This window comes from Macrobrachium rosenbergii, chromosome 19 (assembly GCF_040412425.1).
Source record: "Macrobrachium rosenbergii isolate ZJJX-2024 chromosome 19, ASM4041242v1, whole genome shotgun sequence".
NCBI lineage: Eukaryota > Metazoa > Arthropoda > Malacostraca > Decapoda > Palaemonidae > Macrobrachium > Macrobrachium rosenbergii.
Window position 1 is genome coordinate 232,476 of NC_089759.1, and position 26,178 is coordinate 258,653.

The window sequence follows — 26,178 nt, forward strand, 5'->3', positions numbered from 1 at the left end:
CAGCTCATCGAGTGTACTACCACTGGCAAAGAGGGTTCCTGTCAAGGTTAGATATAAAGATTAAGACAAATTTTACCTGGCAAACCATGACAGTAAGAAGGTAAATTCAAAATACATAACAAATTTACTACATCATACAGAAACAACTACAAAGCACAGAGGGTTACACAAGATGGAAATAAATGAACTAAACATAAAATTGTAAATAAAATACCATGTACAATCTATAATATATATAACAGTGAGGTAAAAATAAATACTGTGCATGAATGTAACTGATATCAAACGCACACGGAGAAATAATTGCAAAACGGGGCATGCTATAGCTGAAATGAATACAGTACCTACAAAATCAACAGACAGCAATTTCTGACAAATGCAAAAAGAAAAATAGTTGCTAGACTCACCTTCTAATAAAGCAACATTAGTTCATTACAGTGAGGTGCAGAAAAACATGGACAACCATACGTGAGTAAGGAAAATCACAGACCTACACCTGAACACTAAACCTATATATCTAGTCTTTATGCAAAGACAAAGCTCAAAGCTAGCTGAATGAGAGTATAATAGCTAACTTTTGAACATTGATTAACCCTTAAACGCCGAGTGTCTATTTACAAAAGTGTCTCCCGTATGCCAGTGGGGTTTGAGAGTTAGCGCCGAAGCCGAAAGAAAGTTTTTTCAAAAAATCACAGCATGCTTAGTTTTCAAGATTAAGAGTTCATTTTTGGCTCCTTTTTTTCTCATTGCCTGAGGTTCAGTATGCAACCATCAGAAATGAAAAAAATATCATTATCATATATAAATATTGGAATATATGACAGCACAAAAAAAAAATTCATATATAATTGTATACAAATCGCACTGTGAGCAAAACGGTTGAAGCTAATGAGTTATTTTTTTTCGTTGTATTGTACACTAAATTGGGATGATTTTGGTATATAACAAATTGTGAAACGATCAAAGCAACACAGAGAAAATATTATCACAAAATGATGCATGAATTCGTAACGTGCGGACGTAAAAAAAAAGTTTTTTCAAAAATTCACCAAAAATCAAAATATTGTGCTAGAGACTTTCCAATTGTGCCAAAATGAAGGAAATTGATTGAATATTACTAGGCTGTAAGTTTTTTAGCTTACAATTGCATTTTTGAACCATTTCGATTGAGTTAAAGTTGACCGAAGGTTGATTTTTTTTGATTTATCATTATTTCGATGTAAATATAAAACAACTGTGAAGAGCTAAAGGAATGATATATTTTTTGTTGTATTCTACATGAAATTGTGCACATTTTGATGTATAAAACTTTATGTAACGAATAATATGAAACGACGAAAAAATTACGGCAAGCTGACGCAAGAAATGACAGGATTTTCAACGGAGTCCGCGCGCGCAGAGCGAAGGAAAATTTTTTTTTCAAAAATTCACCAAAAATCTACATATTGTGCTAGAGACTTTCCGTTTGTTACAAAATGAAGGTAAATGATTAATTGTTACTCGAATGTAATAATTATGGCTTACGGATGCGTTTTTCGATCATTTCGGTCGAGTCAAAGTGGACCGAATGTTAAAATTTTGTCAGTTATCGTGATTTCGGCGAAAGTATTAAAAGACTGTGAAGAGCTAAAGGAATGACATATTTTTTGTTGTATTCTACATGAAATTGCGCACATTTTATTGTATAACACTTTATGTAATGAATAATATGAAACGGCGAAAAAATTACGGCAAGCTGACGCAAGAAATGACAGGATTTTCAGCGGAGTTCGCGCGCGGAGCGAAGGAAATTTTTTTTTTTTCAAAAATTCACCAAAAATCTAACTAATGTGCTAGAGACTTTCCGTTTGTTGCAAAATGAAGGTAAATGATTGATTGTTACTCGAATGTAATAATTATGGCTTACGGATGCGTTTTTCGATCATTTCGGTCGAATCAAAGTTGACCGAATGTTAAAATTTTGTCAGTTATCGTGATTTTGGCGAAAATATTAAAAAACTGTGAAGAGCTAAAAGAATGACATATTTTTTGTTGTATTCTACATGAAATTGCGCACATTTTGATGTATAACACTTTATGTAACGAATAATATGAAACGGCGAAAAAATTACGGCAAGCTGACGCAAGAAATGACAGGATTTTCAGCGAGTATGCGCGCGGAGCGAAAGGAAAAATTTTTTTCAAAAATTCACCAAAAATCTAAATAATGTGCTAGAGACTTTCCGTTTGTTGCAAAATAAAGGTAAATGATTGATTGTTACTCGAATGTAATAATTATGGCTTACGGATGCGTTTTTCAATCATTTCGCTCGAATCAAAGTTGACCGAATGTTAAAATTTTGTCAGTTATCGAGATTTCGATGTAAATATTAAAAAACTGTGAAGAGCTAAAGGAATGATATATTTTTAGTTGTATTCTACATGAAATTGCGCACATTTTGATGTATAACACTTTATGTAACGAATAATATGAAACGACGAAAAAATTACGGCAAGCTGACACAAGAAATGACAGGATTTTCAGCGGAGTTCGCGCGCGCGGAGCGGAGGAAAATTTTTTTTTTGTCAAAAATTCACCAAAATTCTAAATATTGTGCTAGAGACTTTCCGTTTGTTGCAAAATGAAGGTAAATGATTGATTGTTACTCGAATGTAATAATTATGGCTTACGGATGCGTTTTTTGATCATTTCTGTCGAGTCAAAGTTGACCGAATGTTAAAATTTTGTCAGTTATCGTGATTTCGATGTAAATATTAAAACACTGTGAAGACCTAAAGGAATGATATATTTTTTGTTGTATTCTACATGAAATTGCACACATTTTGATGTATAACACTTTATGTAACGAATAATAAAAAATGGCGAAAAAATTACGGCAAGCTGACGCAAGAAATGACAGGATTTTCAGCGGAGTTCGTGCGTGCGGAGCGGAGGAAAATTTTTTTTCAAAAATTCACCAAAATTCTAAATATTGTGCTAGAGACTTTAAGTTTGTTGCAAAATGAAGGTAAATGATTGATTGTTACTCGAATGTAATAATTATGGCTTACGGATGCATTTTTCGATCATTTCGGTCGAGTCAAAGTTGACCGAATGTTAAAATTCACTTTGGTTGCTGGGTCTTTCTCCAGCATCCCAGTCTAAAACTCGCCTCACACGCTCACTTCCGACAGGCAGTATGCGCCTTTCACGGTCCTGACGCCTTTGTGACATATCTACAAATGTCCTGTTGCAGCACGAATACGCAAACACTCGCCAAAGTTCTGCAAAACACGTCTGCGTCAAAATATCGCTCCCGCAAGGTCCGGCGCTGATGCTATCTGGCGTGAGTAGGAGGGAATTCGGCGCATGCGGCGTCTGGGTGATGCTCAAAAACAACACAACACCTGGATCCGTGAACTCCCAGCATCCGCCAAAGTAGCGTGATTTGAAATCTTCCGCAAACTAGGCCTATAATTATTTTTCCGCGAATATTTAAAAAAGCATTTTCAGTCAACGTTTGCAACGTCCACTCGGCATTCGACAGACAATTTTTGACGACGTTTAAAACGTCCAACAGGCGTTTAAGGGTTAAAGTTACTGTAATTTCATTTAAAAGTTAGCTTAATACATTACCCTTAAAAAAAGAAATAAATGGCTGACAAAAATAGAGTTGGAAGAGAATTTCTCAACCACTTTTAAAAAACTTCTTTATTCTACGTCTCTTTCTCTTTGTTCTGAAATGCTTTATCATGAACAAACTGTTTTTTATTTGGACTAACACAATTCTTAGTTATTATGTCTCTATGTTTCAGAATGTATTTGCCACATTAGCACATTTACAGTTTGTAGATGGTACGGGCAAAATTAGATCAATTTAAACTATCCACTGAAATAATAGGGTGTAAAAATGTGGAGAGAGAGAGAGAGAGAGAGAGAGAGAGAGAGAGAGAGAGAGAGAGAGAGAGAGAGAGAGAGAGAGAGAGAGAGAGAGACTGGAGATTTGTACAGCTCTGATTTATACAAAGCTTTCTTAGGCTTAGGAAGAGGAAACTCTCAGGAGTATTGTTTCCCAGATTCCCCTTTTCCTGAAAGACCATATACAGACACTACCCTACTTATGAACATTCAAGTTCCAAACATTCCGAGACATGAACAAATGTGATCATAAATTAACACTGTGTTCAGGCCGCCCACCTTTGCCACCGGTCAGTTCAAATTTTGTACTGCGCACCTATTCTGCTTAGTTACAATTTTTGCTGCCACCCACGCCGTACAGCACTGTAGCCCACACCAACCCACCGCCCAAGACTTGTACCTACGCTAGTGGGAAGATGTTCTCTGTTGTGCTCCAAGTTATTCTTATGATTTTATTGTGAAATATTTAGCCCATCCTTTATCTATCATGGCTAATGGCAAGCGTAAGGCAAGTGAAGATAGTGGCAGTGGTAAAATGCAGCAAGCTATCTCAATGGAAACTAAGGTGGCGATTATAAAGAAACTATATAGCGGTGAAAAAATGGTGGCGGTAGCATGCCACTACAATATGAATCATTCAGCTGCTGGCACAATCTTTAAGAACGAAGAGTGAATTATTATGGGACGTTAAAAGTGCTGTGCATATGTAGTCAAATATTATAAGCAAAAGAAGGGGGAAGCTGGTAGAAGAAATGGAAAAACTTCTGGGTACCTAGATGGAACACCAGAGGCAAAGGTCTACACTGCTTAGCCTCATACTGATTCAGGAAAAGGTTAAAAGCCTTTTCGACAACTTGAAGACTAAGGCTGCCGAGAATGCTGCAGATGAAACATTTGCCACAAGTTATAGACGGCTTCATCGCTTTAATAAAGGTGCAAACTCGCATCACGTGTCTGTTACTGGTGAGGCTGTGAGCGATGACAAAGCCACAGCCAAAAAATTTCTCTAGATGCTCAAGAAAATCATTGATAAGGAAGGTTATACCCCTCAACAAGTGTTTAATACTGATGAGACAGGCCTTTTCTGGAAAAAAATGTCAGAAAAGCATGCATCAGCAGTAAAGAGGAGACGATACCAGGATTTAAGGTGGCGAAGGATAGGCTAACCTTAATGCTGGACAGCAACACATCGGAAGACTCAAGCTAAAATCGCTCTAAGTGTACCATGCTGCAAATCCACAGGCACTCAAAACATCACAAAGAGCCCTCTGCCCATATTCAGGATGTCCAGTAACAAAGCCTGAGTGACTCTTGCTGTATTCAAAGACTGGTTTTTCCATCACTTTGTTCCTGAAGTCAAGCTGTACTGCCACAAGAATGGGATTCCTTTCCAGATTCTCTTAAGGACTAGTTTGTGTTATACCTTTCAATCTACATGGTGTTTATTACTAACTTTAGAGGGTCACCATCCATCAATGACAGCTCACAGTACATTTTAGTAAAGAACTTTATTTGCATGCTCTGAATTAGGTCCTGCAACAGTGGTTACCCTGATTCAATATACTGTACCGTAAATTGTTACAAGTAGTTTTTCTAACACTAAGTAGTAGTTTCAGTGCCCAATGATACAGTTTATTATCGACCTCAGATCGGCATTCAGCCAAGACTCACACCCGTACAGAATGGCAGACATTAAATCAGCATCAAAAACTCTCTTCTTAACGACATTACATCCCAGGTCTGTGCAAGATAAATGTTCACCCCAGTCTCATGCCTTTTTGTTGAGGAAAGTGGGTGGGTTTGAGGACTCACAGCAGATACCAAAAATAGGTTTTTCCTATGCCAAAACCCGAATTTTGATAGCGTAGCCGCTGTTCATTCTCAAAGGAGTTTACAAAAGAAATTGACAGGTGACGAAATGGCTTAGCTCCTAACAAATAAATCCCAATAACCCAGATTAATTTTTGGTCTGAGGACAACCCAGATTAATTTTTGGTCCAAGGAATAGTCACAATTTATTAACCATTTTCTTTATTCCAGATAACAAAGGGTTAGGCAATAAAGAACAGGAAACAACACACAAACCAATGTATGTATTGCTCTTGTGGTTCGAAGGTGGCTTACATAATTATGTTGGGTCTGGCTGAGGGATTATTGAGGCTTCCCCAGCAATATCTCAGCATGACCACCACTCTCATGGTAATAGTGTTTCAGGAATTTTTTTTCAAGGTAAAGTCACAGGTTATCAACAGTTTCTTTATTCTGGATACCCCTTTGGGTCTGGCATTAAAGAACAAGAGACACACAAACCTATAAATGTATTATCCATTTTGGTTCAGATGCCACTTATCTAATTATGTTGGATCTGGCTGCAGGATTATTGCACCTTCACCAGTTCAAGAATACTGTCGCTAATAACCACTCCATACACTCGAAGACTTCTTTGAAAGGAAACATTTCCAAACTAAGTTAATATTGTACTCACCTTTTGGATGCCATCTGACTTTTTGCCTTTTTACTGAAGGCCACTAAAATAATTCTCAGCCCATGCAGAGAGACTGGTTTGTTTGTGCTAAGTTGTAGGAAAAATAGGACCATCTTGGATGTTTTCCATGACATCTACATAAACCTTAAGTGTTTGACCCTGGCATAACATTTTATATGAAATACTGAGTTCCTTCATCAGAAAAGGGGATTTTCCCTTTAAAAAGGTCTTCATAAACTGAAATTTTGTATTATGTACTGTAATTTCTACTTAAAGTTATTACTCATTAGAAATGTTTTTTATTGAATTACAGACGTTAAATGTATTCTTCATTCTTGGCCAGGAATGACAGGCCAGGAGACAACAGAAAATGATAACTAGGTGTATGAGTGGTGAAATATCCTCGTCTAAGAGAGCCCAGTATATTAATCAGAGCTCCTGATGCCAAAAGTCAAGAAGACTGCCTTTGGCAGCATATGAGTTATAGTTGTATTGGGCCAATGAATTGAGCAGAGACAGGAGTCTAAGAACCTTATTCAGGAACCAGGTAATGGGAAACCTTGCAGTAGCTGAGCTTTGCAGTGTAGAAGACTGGATAATAGAATTAATAATTTCTATATTACAATCAATTCCAAAACCATAGGGCAAGGGTTCCACCAATGATGCCTTGTATGCCATGAATGTTGTAATAGCAAAGCACTTTACCTTAAAAGATAAGTCAAATGTAACACTGTTTTAACATATTTCAACGGGGCTCTCAGCATGGGGGTGATCTAACCACACTTCCCATACAGATTGGTATGCTGGCTAGATGAAGTCCATAGTTTTGCACTTGCTACCTAGCAATGTTAGGCAAATAATCTTCACAGAAGACTAGATTTAAAATCCCACATAAAGGTCACCATTCAGAAAGAGGTTGCGTGGACAACTTCCCCTCCTCCTGTCTGGGATAGAACAATGGATGGCAATGGAATTTATTCTTTTGCCTGTTGTTGAAAAAATAAGGAACCAATGACCGTTTGGCAAATTCAGGGCTACCAGGCAATCAGTTCTGCTGAAAGCTGGTAGATTGTTCAAAGCTTTCAAAATCTGGGATAATGAAGGAAAAAGGTATATCGCCTTCCATTTGTTCTACTCTTGTAGGAATGCATCTCTTGTTATTACCTGAATGTCCAGGTTCAGAGACATGCAGTACACTGGAAGTCGATGGTTCTCACGTGGCAACCCGGTCTACTTCTGGATTGTGGAAGCATGCTAGCAATTATTGATTTGAGAGGAGCTCAGCATGACCCTAACCTCTTTATAGGAGACATTGCAGTCACACTGTCTAGGACCAACAAAATGTGAGTCCTTTTGGCTTTTTCAATTTTCTGAGGTGGAAAGACAACCAAGAGCGCCAAGAAGCTGGTATGGCACTCCCCCCCGAGCAGATGGCCATCTTCCCCCTAACTGACAATCCCTCCCAACAGCCTCCCTAACCTGTCAAGGAGGCATTCGTATGTATTATCACGAATACAAATGGTGGAGTCAGGTCGGCCTGTTTGCCAGAGACCCCTTCCAGGTCCATGGACAGAGTATCTACCCAATCGCAGATGAAGATGACCCACACAGCCTTTTCCTGGCACGTAAGAGCCAGACTCTGTTAAATCCTACAGTCACAATCTCAGGATTAGGTCTACCATGGACCCAAACTGTAACAGGCCCAGACTTCATTCCAATTGTCGTCTGGAAAAGCTGGGCTGTGCTAAGTCCTTCCTTATTCTGGTTTGAGTGCTTTGGGAAGAGACAGCTGACTGCAAAGACTAGCCCAACAAAGTCCCAGCCTCAGAAAAAGCCTGCTGGATGTGAGGTGGGACTTGTTCCTATTTGGAAACCTTTTGACTGGAGTCTGTCAACTACCACTCTCAGATTTTGACAGCACTCTTCTCTGGTGGACATTTGCAATTGTTTTTACAGATATATACATAATATCAGTTCTCTCTACTGTATCATAAATACATTTGTTATGATAAAGAAATGATTTACTAATTTTCAAATATTACCAATATTAAAATATCAATAAAATTTATTTTTAAATGCACTCTTGATATTATCTTAATTAAATATGAATTACTGTATCATAATTACATTTTTTATAATAAAGATTTACTAATTTTCAAATGTCAATATTCATCTCTCTCTCTCTCTCTCTCTCTCTCTCTCTCTCTCTCTCTCTCTCTCTCTCTCTCTCTTGGTACTGTATATATCCTTTTATGAAATATGAATTAATTGTATCATTAATCATTAATATAAAACTCTAGGAAGTTCACAAAGCCATCATCGAATGAGCACATATGTACGTGTTACAATTTTTTTATTGCTTTGATGTAGGCTCCACGACAACACGCTTACTGGCTGGAGGAGTTGGAAGTAGCTAATCACAGAGCTTGTGGCATACCCCCCTCCCTCCATTATGACACGTTATTGGCTGGAAGGTTTGGAAAAAGCCAGTCACAAAGTTTGCAGATCAGATGCTTTGTGTATACTATCAGAGGGGTGAGCTGTATTTTTTCTCTCTCTCTTTCTCTGTATCTCACTGAGATGAGAGAGAGAGAGAGAGAGAGAGAGAGAGAGAGAGAGAGAGAGAGAGAGAGAGAGAGAGAGAGAGAGAGAGAGAGAGAGAGAGATTTTTTATGCATATGTAACATGTATGTTTATTTGTTTTGTATAGTTTTACAGATAAACATGATGTTATTTTGTCTTTTATTTTTTCATATTTTCCATGCTGTAATTACAACTTTTTGCATTTCAATAACTAGGAAAATATAATAAAAATTAATAAATTAGGTAAGATTTTTGCATAATTCTGTGGAATTCCAAGTCTTTTCCTGGTGGATAAGCGGGAGAGAAGTGTAGCCCCGTCGATCATTTCAAGATAGTGACGTGAAGGGTGCTGGGGGTACCAACTTAACGTGAATTTTTGCTTATCGCTAGTGGTTGTGGTCCCTGACACCCACGAAAATGGGGGACATGCTGTATATATAAAAATTTATGCAAACAATGATTGTTCAAATTTGATGGGCCCTTCGTTTGGAGGAATGCTTCTTGGGGACAGATACTGAAGAGTGGTGGCAAATAAGACCATCTTTCTCTATGATCCCCTTTTAAATGGGAGGTTATTTGGAAAAAACTACTTTAGAGGAGGGGAAGGGTGAGACAATCTCTACCCTAGCCTGTTGCGCCAATGGTACAAGTGAAAGCCGACTCACAAATGTCCGCCCCCTACCCTACCCCATGGGGGATGGCACAGCACAATTATGGTGGCTCAGGTGTAAGCCAAACCTGCTTGTTGGGAATGAGAGTATTACAAGAATACAATCATCCCCACCTTAATTGTGTTATAGGCAAACCAGATAGAATGCTGAGAGTCCTATCCCCAGAACCAGACCCGCCTGGAACTTTACAACTTTGGCTAAATTTAATGGACCTGGCTGGGATTGGGTTTATATCCCAAGCTAAATAGCAGGAACTGTGGTCGGATCATCAATTACCCTATAATGTTTGGACCTGAGAGATATTACATTGACAGCTCAAGGGCAGAACTATTCTGCAGGGTTGGGGCACGGATTTCAGGGGGGTCTGGTTCTGGGTGGGTCGATATCGTACTCAGCTAGCACTCTGCTGGGCCCGTGTTCGACTCTCCGGCTGGCCAATGAAGAATTAGAGGAATTTATTTCTGGTGATAGAAATTCATTTCTCGCTATAATGTGGTTCGGATTCCACAATAAGCTGTAGGTCCTGTTGCTAGGTAACCAATTGGTTCTTAGCCACATAAAATACAGTAAGTCTAATCCTTCAGGCAAGCCCTAGGAAAGCTGTTAATCAGCTCAGTGGTCTGGTTAAACTAAGGTATACTTAGGACTCTCTCTCTCTCTCTCTCTCTCTCTCTCTCTCTCTCTCTCTCTCTCTCTCTCTCTCTTCTAATTTCAGTATTACTAAATGTAATTTCTTTAATAAAATGTTATTAATATTTATTATTATTAATATAAAAAATGTGTATTTTTACTCAATGTTTCAACCACTGATATATAATAACCTATGCTCAAGTAGCTCAGGAGTTTTGGATGGTGTACAGATTTCATAAATTTAATTAAGCCATACCAAATAAATTACAAAACTACAATGTATCCCACACACACATATACAAAATAATTGTATGTTCTGCTAATTACGTTTTTAATACAAAAAATTGTGAGTACAAAATGGTAGCTACTCTGTATGAAATCACCAGACAACTGTGGTAATAGCATGCTAGACATAAAAGATCACATTTTCATAGGAACTGCAATTATTCAGGAGAAAAAACACATACTAACTGTTCAAGTGTGTGGGAGAAAGGTAAAGAGTGGAGCACCATGGGTTAGCTATCCTGGAATCATAGAGACCATGATTACAAGGTTAAGCAAGCAAGTATTAGTGTTTGTTTCAAGATCCACTAAGTCTAGCTTACCTACTGGATTATTCCGTTGGGAAATGTTTTCCATACTTAGATGTATTCAATAAGTAACAAAATGTGGCCAGTTGAGGAACCAATGTTCGGTATACTAAAGAGCTGCATGATGATGAACGATGACGACGATGACAACAGTAAGAACATGAAATGCCTTGAACAATTTTACAAAATGCACGCAATAGATAACAGTTCAGTGGTAAAAATGGGAACACAAAACTGAAAGAATACAATATTAAAAATGATGGATTACATAACAGCCAAAAATCACACAATCTACAGTGTGAGAGAAAGGGAGGGAGGGACACATGCAATTGCTATAAGAGAATCCATATTAGGAAAAAATACTATTAATATCTAATTTTTCTTGAAAATGTGATATTTTAAAATCATTCTTACCTGTGGATATGGAGAAAAATACCATGGTTTTATTCTGTATTTCCCTAATTCAATCATCTTCATGTTTTTTATACGCGTTATGGAATGATCATCTGAATGCGTCGCTAAAGAGCCTGTCTGCCTTGGTGCTGTATGCTGCGTTGGGATTATATTTGGTATTTCTATGTCTGCCAAGCCACTTATCGAACCAATTGAAGCTCGTCGAGGTTCTTCTTCCTGTAATGGTGCAGGCTTCCCAGAAATTAACTGAATCTTATCGTCCCTCTCTTAATGGGGGCAAAAATTTATCCAGATGTTTATTGTACACAAACATATTTCCAAATTAAGAATTGTGACAAAAAACACTGAATAAAAAAGACAATACAGTATTTCAGCTTTCCTACTCCTTGTACCATATTTCTCAAGCATTTTCAAGTCCATTATGACAAGTGTTCAAACTGATTATAAAAATCTCTCATTTAGGCATATAGTTTTCTTCCACTCAGATACTCGTGAAAAAAACGGAGTACCTTGTTTGGTTTTTGCCAAACCACTTTACATATTCTGGCCTTAAAATGGATAATAATAAGGCTTTTGACCATCAAATATAATACAGAATGTGATTTGTCAAAAGCCCCTAGGGAAAAGGTCACTAAAGATTTCACCAATATACATGTAAATATTTTGGAAGAAAAGATGGATGGGACCAAAAGAATGAGAGAAAATCACTGCACAAGCATTATGCGATAAAGTGATAGACAATACTGTGGAACCTAAGGAGGATTAAGACTGCTGAAGCAAAATATTACGATAAGGAGCCTGGAGGAAGAAATGTTCATAAGAAATAATAAAGTTACCAGCTGTCAGTTTAGCTTCATGCCACAAAACTGACCATAAAAAATGTTCATAATGAGACAGAAACTCCTTACAATGAGCCAGCCAGAAACTAAGCTGCACAATGCTCATTACATACATTTAAAAATCTGTATAAAACATTTCACAGAGTACAACAGCATGCAGTCAGGTGGGAATTATGATGGCAGAGGGTACCAGAAAGACAGTGAGCATGAAGACATGAAGACAACAGTATGCATTTCAGAACTTTATATAAATGTTGGTGCCCTTTACAGTTTATCAGAGTAAAAGAAAAATCTGCAAAAGAAATGAAAAAAGTTGGGCCTCAGGAGCCTAAGAAATGTTAAAAGACAGAAGAGTGGGATCATGAAGAATGGACTGAAAATCAATAAAAGGTTCTAGTGACAAGAAAGGAGGTAAATGACAAGTCTAAATCCAGCACATGATTATGCTGATGCTGCGGGAGTTAGATAAGGGTAAATACAATATTATGCACATAACACAGTAGATGTTGCCAAAGACATTCAGGATTGGAAAGCTTTCATAAAGTATGGGATTTTGATGCAGTAAGCAAAAGAGGAGCAACTGTGCAAGAGATGGAAGAGGGCAGGCCTTAGTAGAAGTAGTATAGTGGGGTATAAGCCAGAATTGAGCGGGAAGTAAGACAATGAATAGCAACAGCCTGTTTATGGGACAATTAGAGAGCATTAATGTTCCTGCTAAAGTGGAAAGAGATTACTGAGTGTATACTCTTAAAGAGCAACAAAAATTTGTGATGTGTAAGACCTGTTTCAGTATGCAGTACAAACACTGGACCTTACAAAACAAAAATTGATGAGACTGAAAATTTGTGACTACAAAATGCCTAAATTCAAGGTTGGAGTGAACTGGGAGTGTATAAAAGATGAGGGAGTAGCTGAAGTGTGCTGTTCAGTGGCTGTTAAATAGACTAATGTCTGCAAGACAGATAGTTTGAGTGAGTGAGGAGAAAGACAGAGGGGAAATTAGTTATCCATGTAGTACAAACTGAAATGACAGGATGCTAAATGAAGAAAAACCTTAAAGATCAAATAGAGATGGTATTCATGCATTAAAAGAAGGTTAAACTGTTTTACATAAGACTTCAAAACATTTTGATATTATAACAATAATAATAACTATACTTGGACATTTTACAATTTGATGTAATTTGTATGATTATTGTTATTAAGGAAGTTCAAGTTAGTTTCAATAACATTTACTTGATGAAATAAACATCTCAAAACAATAAACTATACTTACTTCCACAAATAACAGCAAAATAGTTAAAATTATGACTAAATGCAGTTTATTAAAATCACAGAGGCATGCTGTTTCTCAGCTTTCCCCACTTTGTGTACATAAGTAATCAATGACAACTGATCCAACCACATAATTCTTCCTTACAAAAAGTGTGAAAAGGATAAAATTATTTCAATAAACTTTAAAATTAAATTACAGCATTGCACTAGACAGTAATTGATAAACATTATTTGGTTCAGTGCAATGACAGCCACTTCAGCAAAGCTTACTCAATGCATAGTAGGTCTCCTACTATCCGTCAAGTCATTACAATGTCATAAATGCTTTTTAATGATGACTTCATTCTCTTCATTACCATTCTTAGGGTATTTCCTGCTGTAAATACATAACTTTTGGGTATTTCATGTTGTAAATACAGTCGACCCCCGCTACAGCACGGTTCAGCATTTGTAGCTTCAGTTAATCGCAGATTTTTCTGTGGAACATATTCCCAAATATATCGTGGAAAATTTGCTAATTCGCGGATTTTTTTGTGGAGCAATATTCACTAATTACTATACAGACAGTCCCTGGGTTACACCAGACTCGGATTACGACGTTCTGAGTTTACGATGATCTTCAAATATATTCATCACAAATTATTTCCCGGGTTACAACACATGTTCCAGGTTTATGATGCTGACAATGCCGATTCGACGGAAGAAACACGGCTCCAAAATGGCAGAATGGTAAAAATTTGGAGGCTTTTTGATGAAAAACTCAATAAAAATGCAGGATATGTTGTTTTGAAGGGTGCTAGGACATTTCGCTACTGGACCCTTCGTACCCAGACATTTCGTTACCGGACACTTCGCTACTGGACAGTTCGTTACTAGGACCCTTCGCTACTAGGGCAATACGCTACCAAAAGCCATTTTTACCTTGTTTGCTGAATCGGTGAAGATTCGTTTTTTTTTTTTGTGAATGGTAATATACATGTTATTAATAATAATAATAATAATAATAATAATAATAATAATAATAATAATAATAATAATAATTTTATAAACTAACACAAGTGAGAAAAAATCTTTCACTTATAATTCATCATTTATTTACTAGCTAGCATCACTTACAGTGCATATATCATAAAATCAAAATATCATCAAATAAAAAGTGTTAAAAGAAAGTTGACTTTAATTTCAGTACTAATTAAAGTGTCAAGTTATGGGCGATAGCTTGAAGAAAATTCATTTTACATTCAGGGTCGTAGCGATTAATAACATTCAGAATGCTCTGCTCACAATCCTTGTATTTTTTCTTTTGCTTGGAAGCTGGATAGCCGCAGTTTATTTGCATTATTTTCATTCTCGCTCATGCTTCCTTGTTTTCCAAGGCATCAATAAGTTTCCTTATGTTAGGGGTGTGAGCTTGCAGCTGACATGCCAAGGGAGCTATGAAACCCCTCTAAGTTGCTATCTGTCCTTGGCATTTCATTGATTGTCCTTTCATACACATTCCACACACCTATAAGAAACAGGATCTAGATCTAGTCTTCTCCTCCTAGATCCACGGCCTCACTCACCACCAATATAATTTGTAGCGAAGTAAGAAATATTTCTTCTGGGATTTCGTCATCATCAAGTAACTCTTCAACCCTTCAACAACATCACTTTTTGGGTAAAAATGCCAGTGCTAAGAAACACTGCACTTTCAAACTAAGTCGTCGTCTTCATAGTATCGTTCCTTGTGTCCAGCTTGACCTATATGTTTGTCCTATATGTTTGTAAACATTCTGAGCTAAATGAAATAAACAGCAGGTAACTCCCGTTTCTTGAAAAACAGTCTTCAGTGAATTTTTAAGACTGCTTTTTCAAAATCAACCACAATATGATCTGGATCATAATTTTGTACAAACTCTTTAATTATAGAAAAGAAGCGATTGTAAGTGACCTCGGTTTTGCCCGCTAGTAGTGCAAAGAGTCAGGGAACATACGTCTTTATTTTGAATGTGCAAGATATACAACTAGTAGTATATTACTGGACAACACTTGAATGTTATATCGCCTGTCCTTACTTTAAAGTTTTTCAAATCCCTTAACCCATCTTCAGACGCAAATACTAAAATCCTGTCAAGATCACCTTTACCACTGTCATATTGCAGAAATAATGACTCATTACTCAGTTTGGAGTACTCTTCAGGAATCAGATAACTATGCCGTGTTTTTGGAACTGGAGGACAATTATTTTCCTTTTGCTCCAACGGCGTATATTACGGCTTAAATCTGATGCAGAGGGAACTTCATCTACAGCACACTCATGCAAATTCTTCAATTAAGTGCGAAAGAGTCCTGGATTCCAAGAGCTTTATCTTTTATTTGGTTTTGGGCACATTTTGCAGACAGATGATGCTGTGGCAGTATGATTATGCTCACCAACTACCATTATTATCACGTAATTTTCCTCATGTATGTTTGTGTGCACTCTTGCCTTACATCTCCGATTTTCACACATCCAATATTGTTTTGTTCCGTCACTATTTTACTTTTGTTTATTGTATATACAATTCAAATCATCCACCAACTTGATTTGTTTTCTTCTGGATGTAACTGTCCTCGGCATCTTGACTGACTAAGGATTCAATAACTTAAAAAAAAGCACTTGGTGGATGGTAAATGAAATATGGATAGAATGTATTACAATAACAAGGTATTCAGTATTTAACTTATTTGGGAAATTGGTGGTTCGTAAAGGAAACAAGATGGATGGTATAATTACATTAACAAGGTATTCATTATTTAAATAATTATACAGGTAGTGTAGCGAAGGGTCCTAGTAACGAACTGTCCAGTGGAGAAGTGTCCAGTAACAAAATGTCCAGATACAAACAGTCCAGTAACGAACTGTCCGGACACAATTTTCAAGACACCCAAAGGATTAAAATTCAGGTTTTCTTTCGATTTTTTAAGGTATTTCAGACGATGCCAGTCCGGTGCTGACCCAAACACAAGAATATGGATCCAAAACAGCAGAATGGTAAAAAATTTTGAGGTTTTTTGATGAAAAACTCAATAAAAATGCAGGATACGTTGTTTTGAAGAAACCCAAAGGATTGAAATTAAGGTTTTCTTATGATTTTTGACAGTATTTTGGACCACGCCAGTCTGATGCCAATCCGAACAGAAGAAACATGCATCCAAAAGAGCAGAATAGTCAAAATTTGGAGTTTTTTTATGAAATTGCAGGATATGTTGTTTGCCAGACACCCAAAGGATTAAAAGTGAAGTTTTCTTATAATTTTCGACAATATTTTGCTCAACGCCAATCTTTAGCATCGCATCCACCTCTTCCCAAAGGGAGAGATCCTTCTGCGAGCCAGGAGTGGATGTCCGGAATTGGACTGGATTAAGATGCAGGGTGGCGAAGACTCACAGGGTAGTTGATACCCTAGCCAAAGGATATCTACTACCCAGGTCTCTGCTCCACATTCCTGCCACATTGCCCAATGGCCCAACAGGCAGCCCCCACCATCAGCAACAAGTGGGGAGGAATGCTGCCTCTAGGGTTCTCCACCTTTCTTCTTGCCCTTCCTGGAGCAGAAGAGGGGCTGAAAGGGACGGGACTGTGTACCTTTCGCTATGAGGGACCGAGGAAGTCTGGGTCTAACCCAAAGAGGGAGGGACAGCCTGACCCAAGGGTATGGCTGCAGTGCCACACAAACACCCAGAGGTCTTGGCCACTGCCTGAACAAGCTTGTCGTTTTCGACTCACAGCCTCCACCTCTCCCCTAGCAAAGAGGGAGGTGGAACCCAGGACCCGTTCGTTCCTGAGAGGCAATGACAACTCAGACCCGACAAACCTAGAGATTTGAGACAATATTGCGTACTGCAAATTCAAGACTAGGTTCGCCCACAAGTTTGCCATCTGGTGGGCAAGGTAGGTAATGGCCCTACCAACAACATCAGTCTCCTGAAGGTTGAGTCTTCTTCAGGTGTACGGGAACCTAAGGAATACGAAGTGATCTTGGCTAGTAACAATGACCACAGATCTATCCAGGAGACTGTTTGAACACTGCCATGGCACTTGACTCCAGTGTCGCTGCCTCCATCTGCGAGAGGGAGACTCCCTATGCACAGAGTCAAGGGGACATGTGAGGGGTAGAGAGTATCCCTACTCAGCCTGTCAAAGACCGAAGTCCAGCAGGTGAGCGAGGCTGTGGGCAGTTGTCAACCCATGGTGATGACATCTGCACAGGTTCGGGAGAGCAGTCCCCCCCCCACGAGAATGTGGGCAGGGGATGTTCCCAAAGCCTACCCCAGTCTTAGAAGCCGAGTCTTCTACAGAAGAAGATGACTGAGTGGGGGACCTCTTGCCTTACCCAAGTGACTGGCACAGTCAGGCTGGGCCACTATCCCAGGACCCCTGAGCCACTCCCTAAGAGTGGGAGGGGGGGTGAGGGTGCACCTGCACACTTGCTGCTCACCTTCACTCTCTGGGCTACGCTGGTAGCTGGGCCCAGATCTGTAAACTGGGAACCCTTGCAGGACCAGGTAGGTGAGCTACCAGGACTGATAATGGTGCACAAGGGGTCCAGAGAACCCCAGGCACAGTTGCTCCCATGCACTCGACAGCGGGAGCAGCGGTACTCGCAGTAACACTAGCATGAGACCCAGTAGCCCTCTCTGCAAGAGAGGGCTGGCCGCTGGAAACTATATGAGACTTCGCATGGGCAGGCGAGGTAGCCTTCTTCTTCCTCCCCTTGCTAGATTTGGAAGAAGGGGGGGTAGGCGACAGCACTCGACAATGAAGACAATGACGAAGACTACAATGACAACTTCCTTCTCCTCTTCTTTGACTTCTTCTCCTTGCCAAGGGTGATTTTAGACAGCAGTGTGTGGAAGAGGACATCACCCAATGATGAAGTCGACAGAAGCACCTGGGGGCACATCACTGCAATGGTGTGCAGAGTTAGCAACAACCTGGTGGTAGTCCTTGAGCCAGCAGATACCGTAACTGTAGAAGTCATCACGGTTACTGTCCAAATAGCAACTGGAAGGCCTTGCACAGCCTTCGAATGGTCGATCAGTCCCCCATGAGGCCTAAGGAGGACCAGAGCTCCCTAAGCCCCTTGGTCTCCACAGCACTTGCAGCAAAGGTCGACTTAGGTAAGGCAGCCTCCCTACAACCCGAAAACGAGCGTCCACCCGAGGAAGACAACTTTTCTCAGCTAAGAGAGACTGCCGGAGAGGAACTGGGCCAGTCATCTTTCCCCCCTCGGCAGCTCTCTACCGATGTAACAGTGGAAGTTGGCAAAGGGGAAGCCCCTCCCTTGGGAGTGGTAACAGCAATTGGAAGTTTATCTGGGGGTAAGAAGGCCAGAACTGGCACTCTGAGCATAAGACTATTTTGGATGCATTCATGACTACAGCTAACACTCATAAACAAACTGATAAAGGGTTTTAGGGGGTGGGAAAGCCTTGGAGAAGTTTCAAAGGTCAGGGGGTGGGTTGGATGGCTGGGCACCATGAGGAGGTTGGGCAGTAAGGCTGTGTAGAAGAACTTACTCATAGAAGGCTTGTTTTGGAAGGTGGCTGGAGTAGAGGAGCAGTGGTCCTGGCTCGGAGGGTTGGGGATACAGTATATTGTTGGATGGGCGAAGAGGGCTAGGCAGATGTTTCACTTGCTATAGCTTGTTTTGTTTTGTGTGCTTATGATTTTTTTGCACAGTTTATTAAAAGACATGTACAGTACAGTACTGTAACAAAGGTAACAAATAACCAAATAACACACACACAGAGAGAGAGAGAGAGAGAGAGAGAGAGAGAGAGAGAGAGAGAGAGAGAGAGAGAGATTTACATCTTTAATATATTTCTAATTTTATTTTATTTTTAAAACCCAAAAAGCAAATGAATGAATGATTTTAAGTTATGAAGCATCGTGACTTGTATGGTCCTTGACGCTGATGTCAATTGAAAGACTACATAGTGTAGTATATTTATAACGGATATAATTAAAACTTGTAGGAAATAAAATTATATCTTATGTAAAACTCCAGCTTCTAAAATATATTTAAAAATACCATTACCATCATACACTACATCCTCTCCATGGATCTTGGCAAGGATGTACCCGCCATCCCCACCCCGAGCTTCAGAGAGTGATCGAACTCTTAAATCCCCAAGACTGTGGCATTCGGCCAGCAAATGCTTTATAGTCAAGGAGATAAGCAATCCCCACAGTATGGGCAAGGCCTGCCCGTCATTAAAAACTCATGCATTACACGAGTACTGTATGGCCAATGCAAAGACAGCAGAGTGCAGTTTCCCATCTCCAGGACATAAAGTTATACTTCCAAGAAGATATGACACTTTTGATCTCTCTCATCTTAGTCTGGTCTATAGAGTCCCAACACTGTTGCCAAATATCACAAAGAGACCGCCTGATATTTGGCCAGAAATCACTGTGTAATATTGGACATCTCCTTGGGAGTAGTTCTGCTGCAGCTGCTTTTGCCAATTTATAAGCCTCTTCATTTCCAGGCACACCAACATGTGCTGGAATCCAGCAAAATTTTCCACTCTGATACCTCTTTGCTCAACGATTAAAAGCCACTCTAGAATCTTTAAAACTAATAAAGGGTTGGTTGGATTAAAATGTACTCAAGCCTGAAAAATGCTCTTTGCACCACTAAAAATAGTAAAATTGTCATCTTCCATTGTAGCTATTTTTTCAACAGCAGTTAAAATCCCATACAGCTCTGCTGTATTAAAATTTGATGCCTCTAGAGGAAGTGTACCCCTACAATTAAAAACATATTGTACCCCGAAACCAATGCCAGCATTGGATTTGGAGTCATCTGCGAATATAAAATTACTTTTTCAATGGCATTCTGAATGTTCTAAGGAAATGGATCAAATTTCCTCTTCTGCCATATTTCTCTTAAAGCCTGCAAAATAATGACAGAAAGAGACTAAAGGCAACTTTCAAGGAGGGGTTGTTGGATTTCTAGAGGGGATCACTTCATACTGGTCAGATTCAGGCTATTCAACAGTTGTCTTACTCTATATCTGTAAGGTTGCACTGATTTAGGATGAGCCTTATAGTAACTACAGAAATTCTCTCTATGCTTTGTTTGAGGTGCAAGAGACCCCGGAAGTCTCTGCAACCTATACCAGTATCAGACGACAGACGATACAGTTTGAGAGGCAGTTCTCCAGCATCAACAAGCAGACTTGGAATGGGTGAAGTTTTAAAAGCACCTATGGCTAGTCTAATGCCAGTATGGTGCACAGAGTCTAAAATTCTTAGACAACTGCAGGTGGCTGAAGAATATATTTCACATTCATATAACAACTTAGATAGCATAAGGGCTTTGTACAATCTAAGAAGTGCTACGCGATCAGCTCCCAAGATGTGTGTGCTAGGACTTTAAAGATATTTAAAATTTCTAGGCATTTACCTTTCAGCATCTTAAGATGTGAAGCCCATGTCAACCTTCGGTTAAAAACTTAGGCCTAAAAATCAGGTTTCCTCTACATATGGGATTCTTTGTCCTTTAAGACATACATCAGGAACTGGATTTAGTCCACAAATGCAGCAGAAATGAACAGCAACCATTTTGCTGTTTGAGAACTTGAAGCTATTCAAATCTGCCAATTTGGTTATTCGATCAATTGTCAACTGAAGTTTTCTTACAATTGTGGACTTTCTTGCTCCAAAAAATGATATAGAAATATCATCCACAAAAACTGTATGAATGACATCATGAGGAATAATTGTAGAGATGCTATTTATTGCCAAAGCAAACAGAGTAACGCTGAGCACACTACCCTGGGGGACTCCTACTCGGCATTTTCTTTCAGACAGGGTATTACCTACTCTTCCCTGAAAGTGTGTTAAAAATGCTCTCAGGAATAATGGTAACTCCCCTCTTAATCCACATTCATGAATAACTTTAAGAATTTCACATCTCCAAGCAGTATCATATGCCTTTTCAAGGACCAAGAATACTGTCATGTGATGCTGCTTGGATGCAAATGACTCACGAATAGATGACTCGAGATGGATTAAGGCATCTGTTTTTGAGTGCAATTTTCGAAATCCACACTGTGCAGGTGATAAAATGCCCCTTTTTTTTCCAAGATCCAGACAAGCCTTACACTGACCATCTTTTCCATTATCTTCCAACAGGTTAATGCAATTGGTCGGTACCTTGTTGGTAAAAACTTAACCTTACCAGGCTTTATAAAGCCTAAAATAATTGCTAGTTCCCATACAGTTGGGTAACTAGTGCCACGCCATATCCTGTTTATAATACTTATAATAAAAACCTTTGTGTTTATTGATACATGCATAAGGAATGTCATCAGGGCCTGGGGCTGTATCATCACAAGAAGTTAGAGCTGAATCAAACTCCTTTTCATTAAAAGGCATATTTATATGACTCATCTTTATTTGCTGTGAAGTCAAGGGGTTCTGTTCTTCTCAACTTCTATAATGAAAACCAGGGGCAGATTCTGACTTTTGTAATGCACTGGCAAAATGCTCTGCCAGAGCATTACGAACCCCTACTGCACCAGTCATGAATTGACCATTCACTCTGAGAACTGGAGGTGGATTTGGTGTGAATTTTCCTGCTATCTTCCGGACTTTTTCCAAACAGATGAAGGCAGCGTTCTGTTGTTAATTGAGGACACAAAGGATGACCAAGATTAACTTCTTGCTGCTTTTGTTGGACGGTGGAATTGTGCTCGTGATTTCTTGTACATAATAATATTTTCTTCTGTCCAGTGCCTGCGGTATCAAGTAAGGGCTTGTCTGGTAGCCCTGTGCAGTACCTGGAGTTCTGACGACCACCAAGGGACTGGTCGCTTTCTGAAGAAGCCTGTAGTTTAGGGATAGAGTTTATACCTGCTGTATGAATAGTTCCACTTAGCAGGTCAATAGCATCATAAATACTTTGAAATTTATCTGCAGTTCCTTCAATTTCACTAAGCTCTTGAAATTTAATCCAGTCAGTTCTGTCCAGGTTCCACCAAGAGGATCTAGGCATTGGTGGACTACTGCTGGTATTTATTATAATTAGTGCCTGACTGCTACTTTGCCAATCATGCAGTTAGAACTCACTATCGAATGGTCAATACATGACACTCGATGGGCCGGAGTTCAATTCCCCCCCCCGGAGAAATCAGCGAATACGTGAGTCCGCGAATCATGAGAATGCGAATATATATATCTTCTATTGTTTCAAAATTTATTGTAATGAATTCTATATTATTTTTCTTTACAATAATTCACCTTACAATAATTCGATTTTGCGATAGGGTAAGCAATTAAATACCGACATGACAATATTAACAAAATATTTTTAAATTTCGTGCGGGCGCAGGCAGCAGCGTACAATCAGGCAGCGAGAGAGACCAAATTACAATAGACCAACTTCTTTTCCTCCATTTCTTTATCCCATCTTCTAGTTAAAAAAGTAAAAGGGAATGATAAAAGTATTGTTAGTAACGTTATACTCTTGCGTAAATGCGTACAGCCATAAACAACCGACCAAGAAACTGTTGTTTTGCTCATCACCGAATCGGATAACAACAGCTGTTTTGCTTGTATTTCAACCGTCGTACAGTAACACACAATTACCATAGTTATAGTACAAATGACATTAAGTAGAATAGGACTGTTTTTTACATCACACTCTTATTCGGTATGGATAAAAGATTGGCAACGAAATATGCTGCTACATTTATGATGCAGTGTAGCTGAAGCTGAGAAAACAATGTTCAAACTGCTAATGACTATAAATCATTGTGCATCGGCAACATGGTTGAAACTCGACAGTAACTGAAATTGGAGATAAAGTATTTTAACCAAAACTACTGGGCAATGAACAACACATTACTGCTATTTTTATGCTGATAAACGATAAATATGTAAAGCTCATATTATGATGAAATCGAGTGAAAATAGCAAATGGAATCTTGATTTTTTACACAAAACAAACGCCCCCAAATGGCCAACATCACCTATTAATGGAAAAAATAGTTAATTTCACAACGAGATGTATTTAAGTTATATTTTGACTTAAAAACACTTCATATAACAAAAAATAACCTTGCCCCATATAAATAAAGTATCTAGAGATTCATTTACGCTAACTAGAAGCAAGAAGAGCACTCTGAATTGAGTTAAATAAAGAGAAATAAACTTACCACGTAATCGATTTCCAAACCAAAACATTGATCGCTATGAATGCAATTTATAATAGAAAATATAAGAATATATACAATATTATTGGATACAGTGAATTAAGGCATAACATTTGAAAAGATCCATGGAAAAGATGCATACTCGTTATGTTGATGTTTGCATAATAGGATATGTGAATATAGTGTACAGTATAATGTAGGTTAGGCTACTGTATATGTATACGATATACCATAGTGTATGCTAAGCTAATTCTTGTTTGTTATTCAATTTCTCTGTATTGAATTACCGTAAGTCAATCTGCATGAACCTCCAGAATGAGCTGATATTAATAACTACTATACCGTGTATGTATTGAGTATACCTTATAGTGTAGGGTAGGCTATTATGTATACATGGTACCAAATACCTAGTGTATGCTAGGCTATATTCCAGATACATTTTTTCCAACAAACGATGGTTTTTTGGAACCTAACCCCAGTGTAAGTAGGATGATACCTGTATAAGCATTTTTAGTTTTTTTTTTGTGTTTGAACTATCAAAATAGGCAGTTCTAAGTGTTTTTAGAAGGGTTCTAAGTATTCGCAGTTTTCAGCTACTCACAGGGGGTGTGGTACGCATTCCCCGCGGATACAGGGGGGTTTACTGTACGTGCATATATATGTGTGTGTGTGTGCAATGTTATATATAACCTTATGCATATAAAAGAAAGAGCTTTTTTCTCTCATTCTCTTCCTCCCTCACATAAAAGTGAATATATACACATATCTGTATATGGAGAGATGGACAGATAGAGAGGAACAATCTTATGAAAATCTTACTTTTAATGCTCTGGGTGTATTGAAAACGATGTACACTGCATTTTTACTGAGTTTTTCATAAAAAAGAAAACTCCAAATTTTGGTTATTATGCCATTTTGAAGCCACATTTCTTCCGTCGGATCGGCGTACGACACGTCGTAACCCTGGAACATGCGTCGTAAACTGGGAAATAATTTCTGATGAATATATTTGAAAAGCGTCCTAACCTCGGAACGTCATAAGCCGGACCTGCCGTAAACCGGGGACTGCCTGTGTGTGTGTGTGTGTGTGTGTGTGTGTGTGTGTGTGTGTGTGTGTGTGTGTGTGTGTGTGTGTGTGTGTGTATATATATATATATATATATATATATATATATATATATATATATATATATATATATATATATATGTGTGTGTGTGTGTGTGTGTGTATATACATGTACATAGACTGTAAAATAACAATATATTGAAAACCTATGCATGTTTCAATTGACCACACGTCATACAGAGCAGTGTGTACCTGGTACATGTCGTATAGGGTAATTCCTGAGATCATTCTGAGCGATACGAACCATATCTGCCCATCCAAAGAGTGACCATATTTGGCACATAATGGCTACAGATATTAGAAAGAACAGTAGAAGGGCGGTTAAGAAAGCTGATAGATATGCATGAGTAGTTTGGGTTTATGAAAGGAAAGAGCATGGTGGATGCTGTTCTTATAATAAGACAAGTCTAACAGAAATATTCAGAAGGAAACAGGAAAGTTTACATGAGTTTTGTGGATCTTGAAAGGGCATATGACAAGGTACCAAGATGAGTAGTTTATTGGCGTTTGAGAAAGAGAGGAGTGCCAGAGAAGTTGGTAAGGTTAGCGAAGATGGTGTCTGCGGGGGCAAGAACCAGTGTGCAGACAAAATATGGGGAGGCTGAGGCATCCCATGTGGAGGTTGGCCTCCATCAGGGATCAGCTCTGAGTTCATTCTTGTTCCTCGTCGTTATAGACACTTTGACATCAGAATTAAGGAACAACAAACAACTGTGGGAACTGATGTTTGCTGATGATTTAGTCATTATAGCACACAGAAGAAAAACTGCAAGAAAGGATTTTAGCATGGAAAGAAGCCCCAGAAAAGAAAGGATTGAAAGTGAACACTGAAAGGACAGAGCTAATGATTAGTAGTAAAGAAGAACATGAAGAAGTAACCATTCAAGTGGAAGATGGTAAAGAGCTAAAACAGAATGATGAGTTCAACTACTTGGGATCAATAATAGCAGAGGAGGGAGGTACTGAGAAAGCAGTGAGACAGAGAGTGAAAGAAGCATGGCAAAAATGGAGGGAAGTAACTGGAGTTGTTTTAGACAAGAAAATGCCATTAAGGCTCAAAATGAAAATTTATAAGACAGTTATCAAGTCTGTACTATTATATGGAGCAGAAAATTGGGCACTTAAGGAGGAAAGAGGAAGGACTGTTGGAAAGAACTGAGATGAGGATGGTGAGATGGATTGCTGGAATATAACTACTGGAAAGGAGGGAGAGTCAAGATATAACAAGAGTGTGTGGTATATGTAACGTAAAGGAGAAGGCTAGGAAAGCTCATCTGAGATACTATAAAATAATAATAAGACGAGAGGAGGTGGAACCAATCAAGAGAGCTAAGAACATGACAGTGATGGGGAGGAGAAGTGCGGGGCATCAGCGGATCACATGGATGGATGTGGTGAGGAGGGATATGGGTGGGGTGGGACTAGGGGAAGGGATGCAAGGAACAGAAATAGATGGAGGAAGTTGACTCGAGCGAC

At 38.8% G+C, this 26,178-nt stretch overlaps 1 protein-coding gene across 6 annotated transcripts in view; it reads right to left on the reverse strand.

The window, feature by feature from the left end:
- The window catches only part of Tip60 (Histone acetyltransferase Tip60), a 357,015-nt gene that overhangs the window by 104,992 nt on the left and 225,845 nt on the right, over nt 1-26,178 (reverse strand). For 2 of the 6 annotated variants that reach the window (XM_067120818.1, XM_067120816.1), the window contains exon 6: nt 11,272-11,487. The exons of 2 other annotated variants lie outside the window; for them this stretch is intronic. In XM_067120818.1, the coding sequence (XP_066976919.1) occupies nt 11,272-11,487 (216 nt within the window). Of the gene's footprint in view, nt 1-11,271; nt 11,503-26,178 lie in introns of all 6 variants that reach the window. 2 more of the 6 variants (XM_067120815.1, XM_067120817.1) reach the window with 1 other exon arrangement.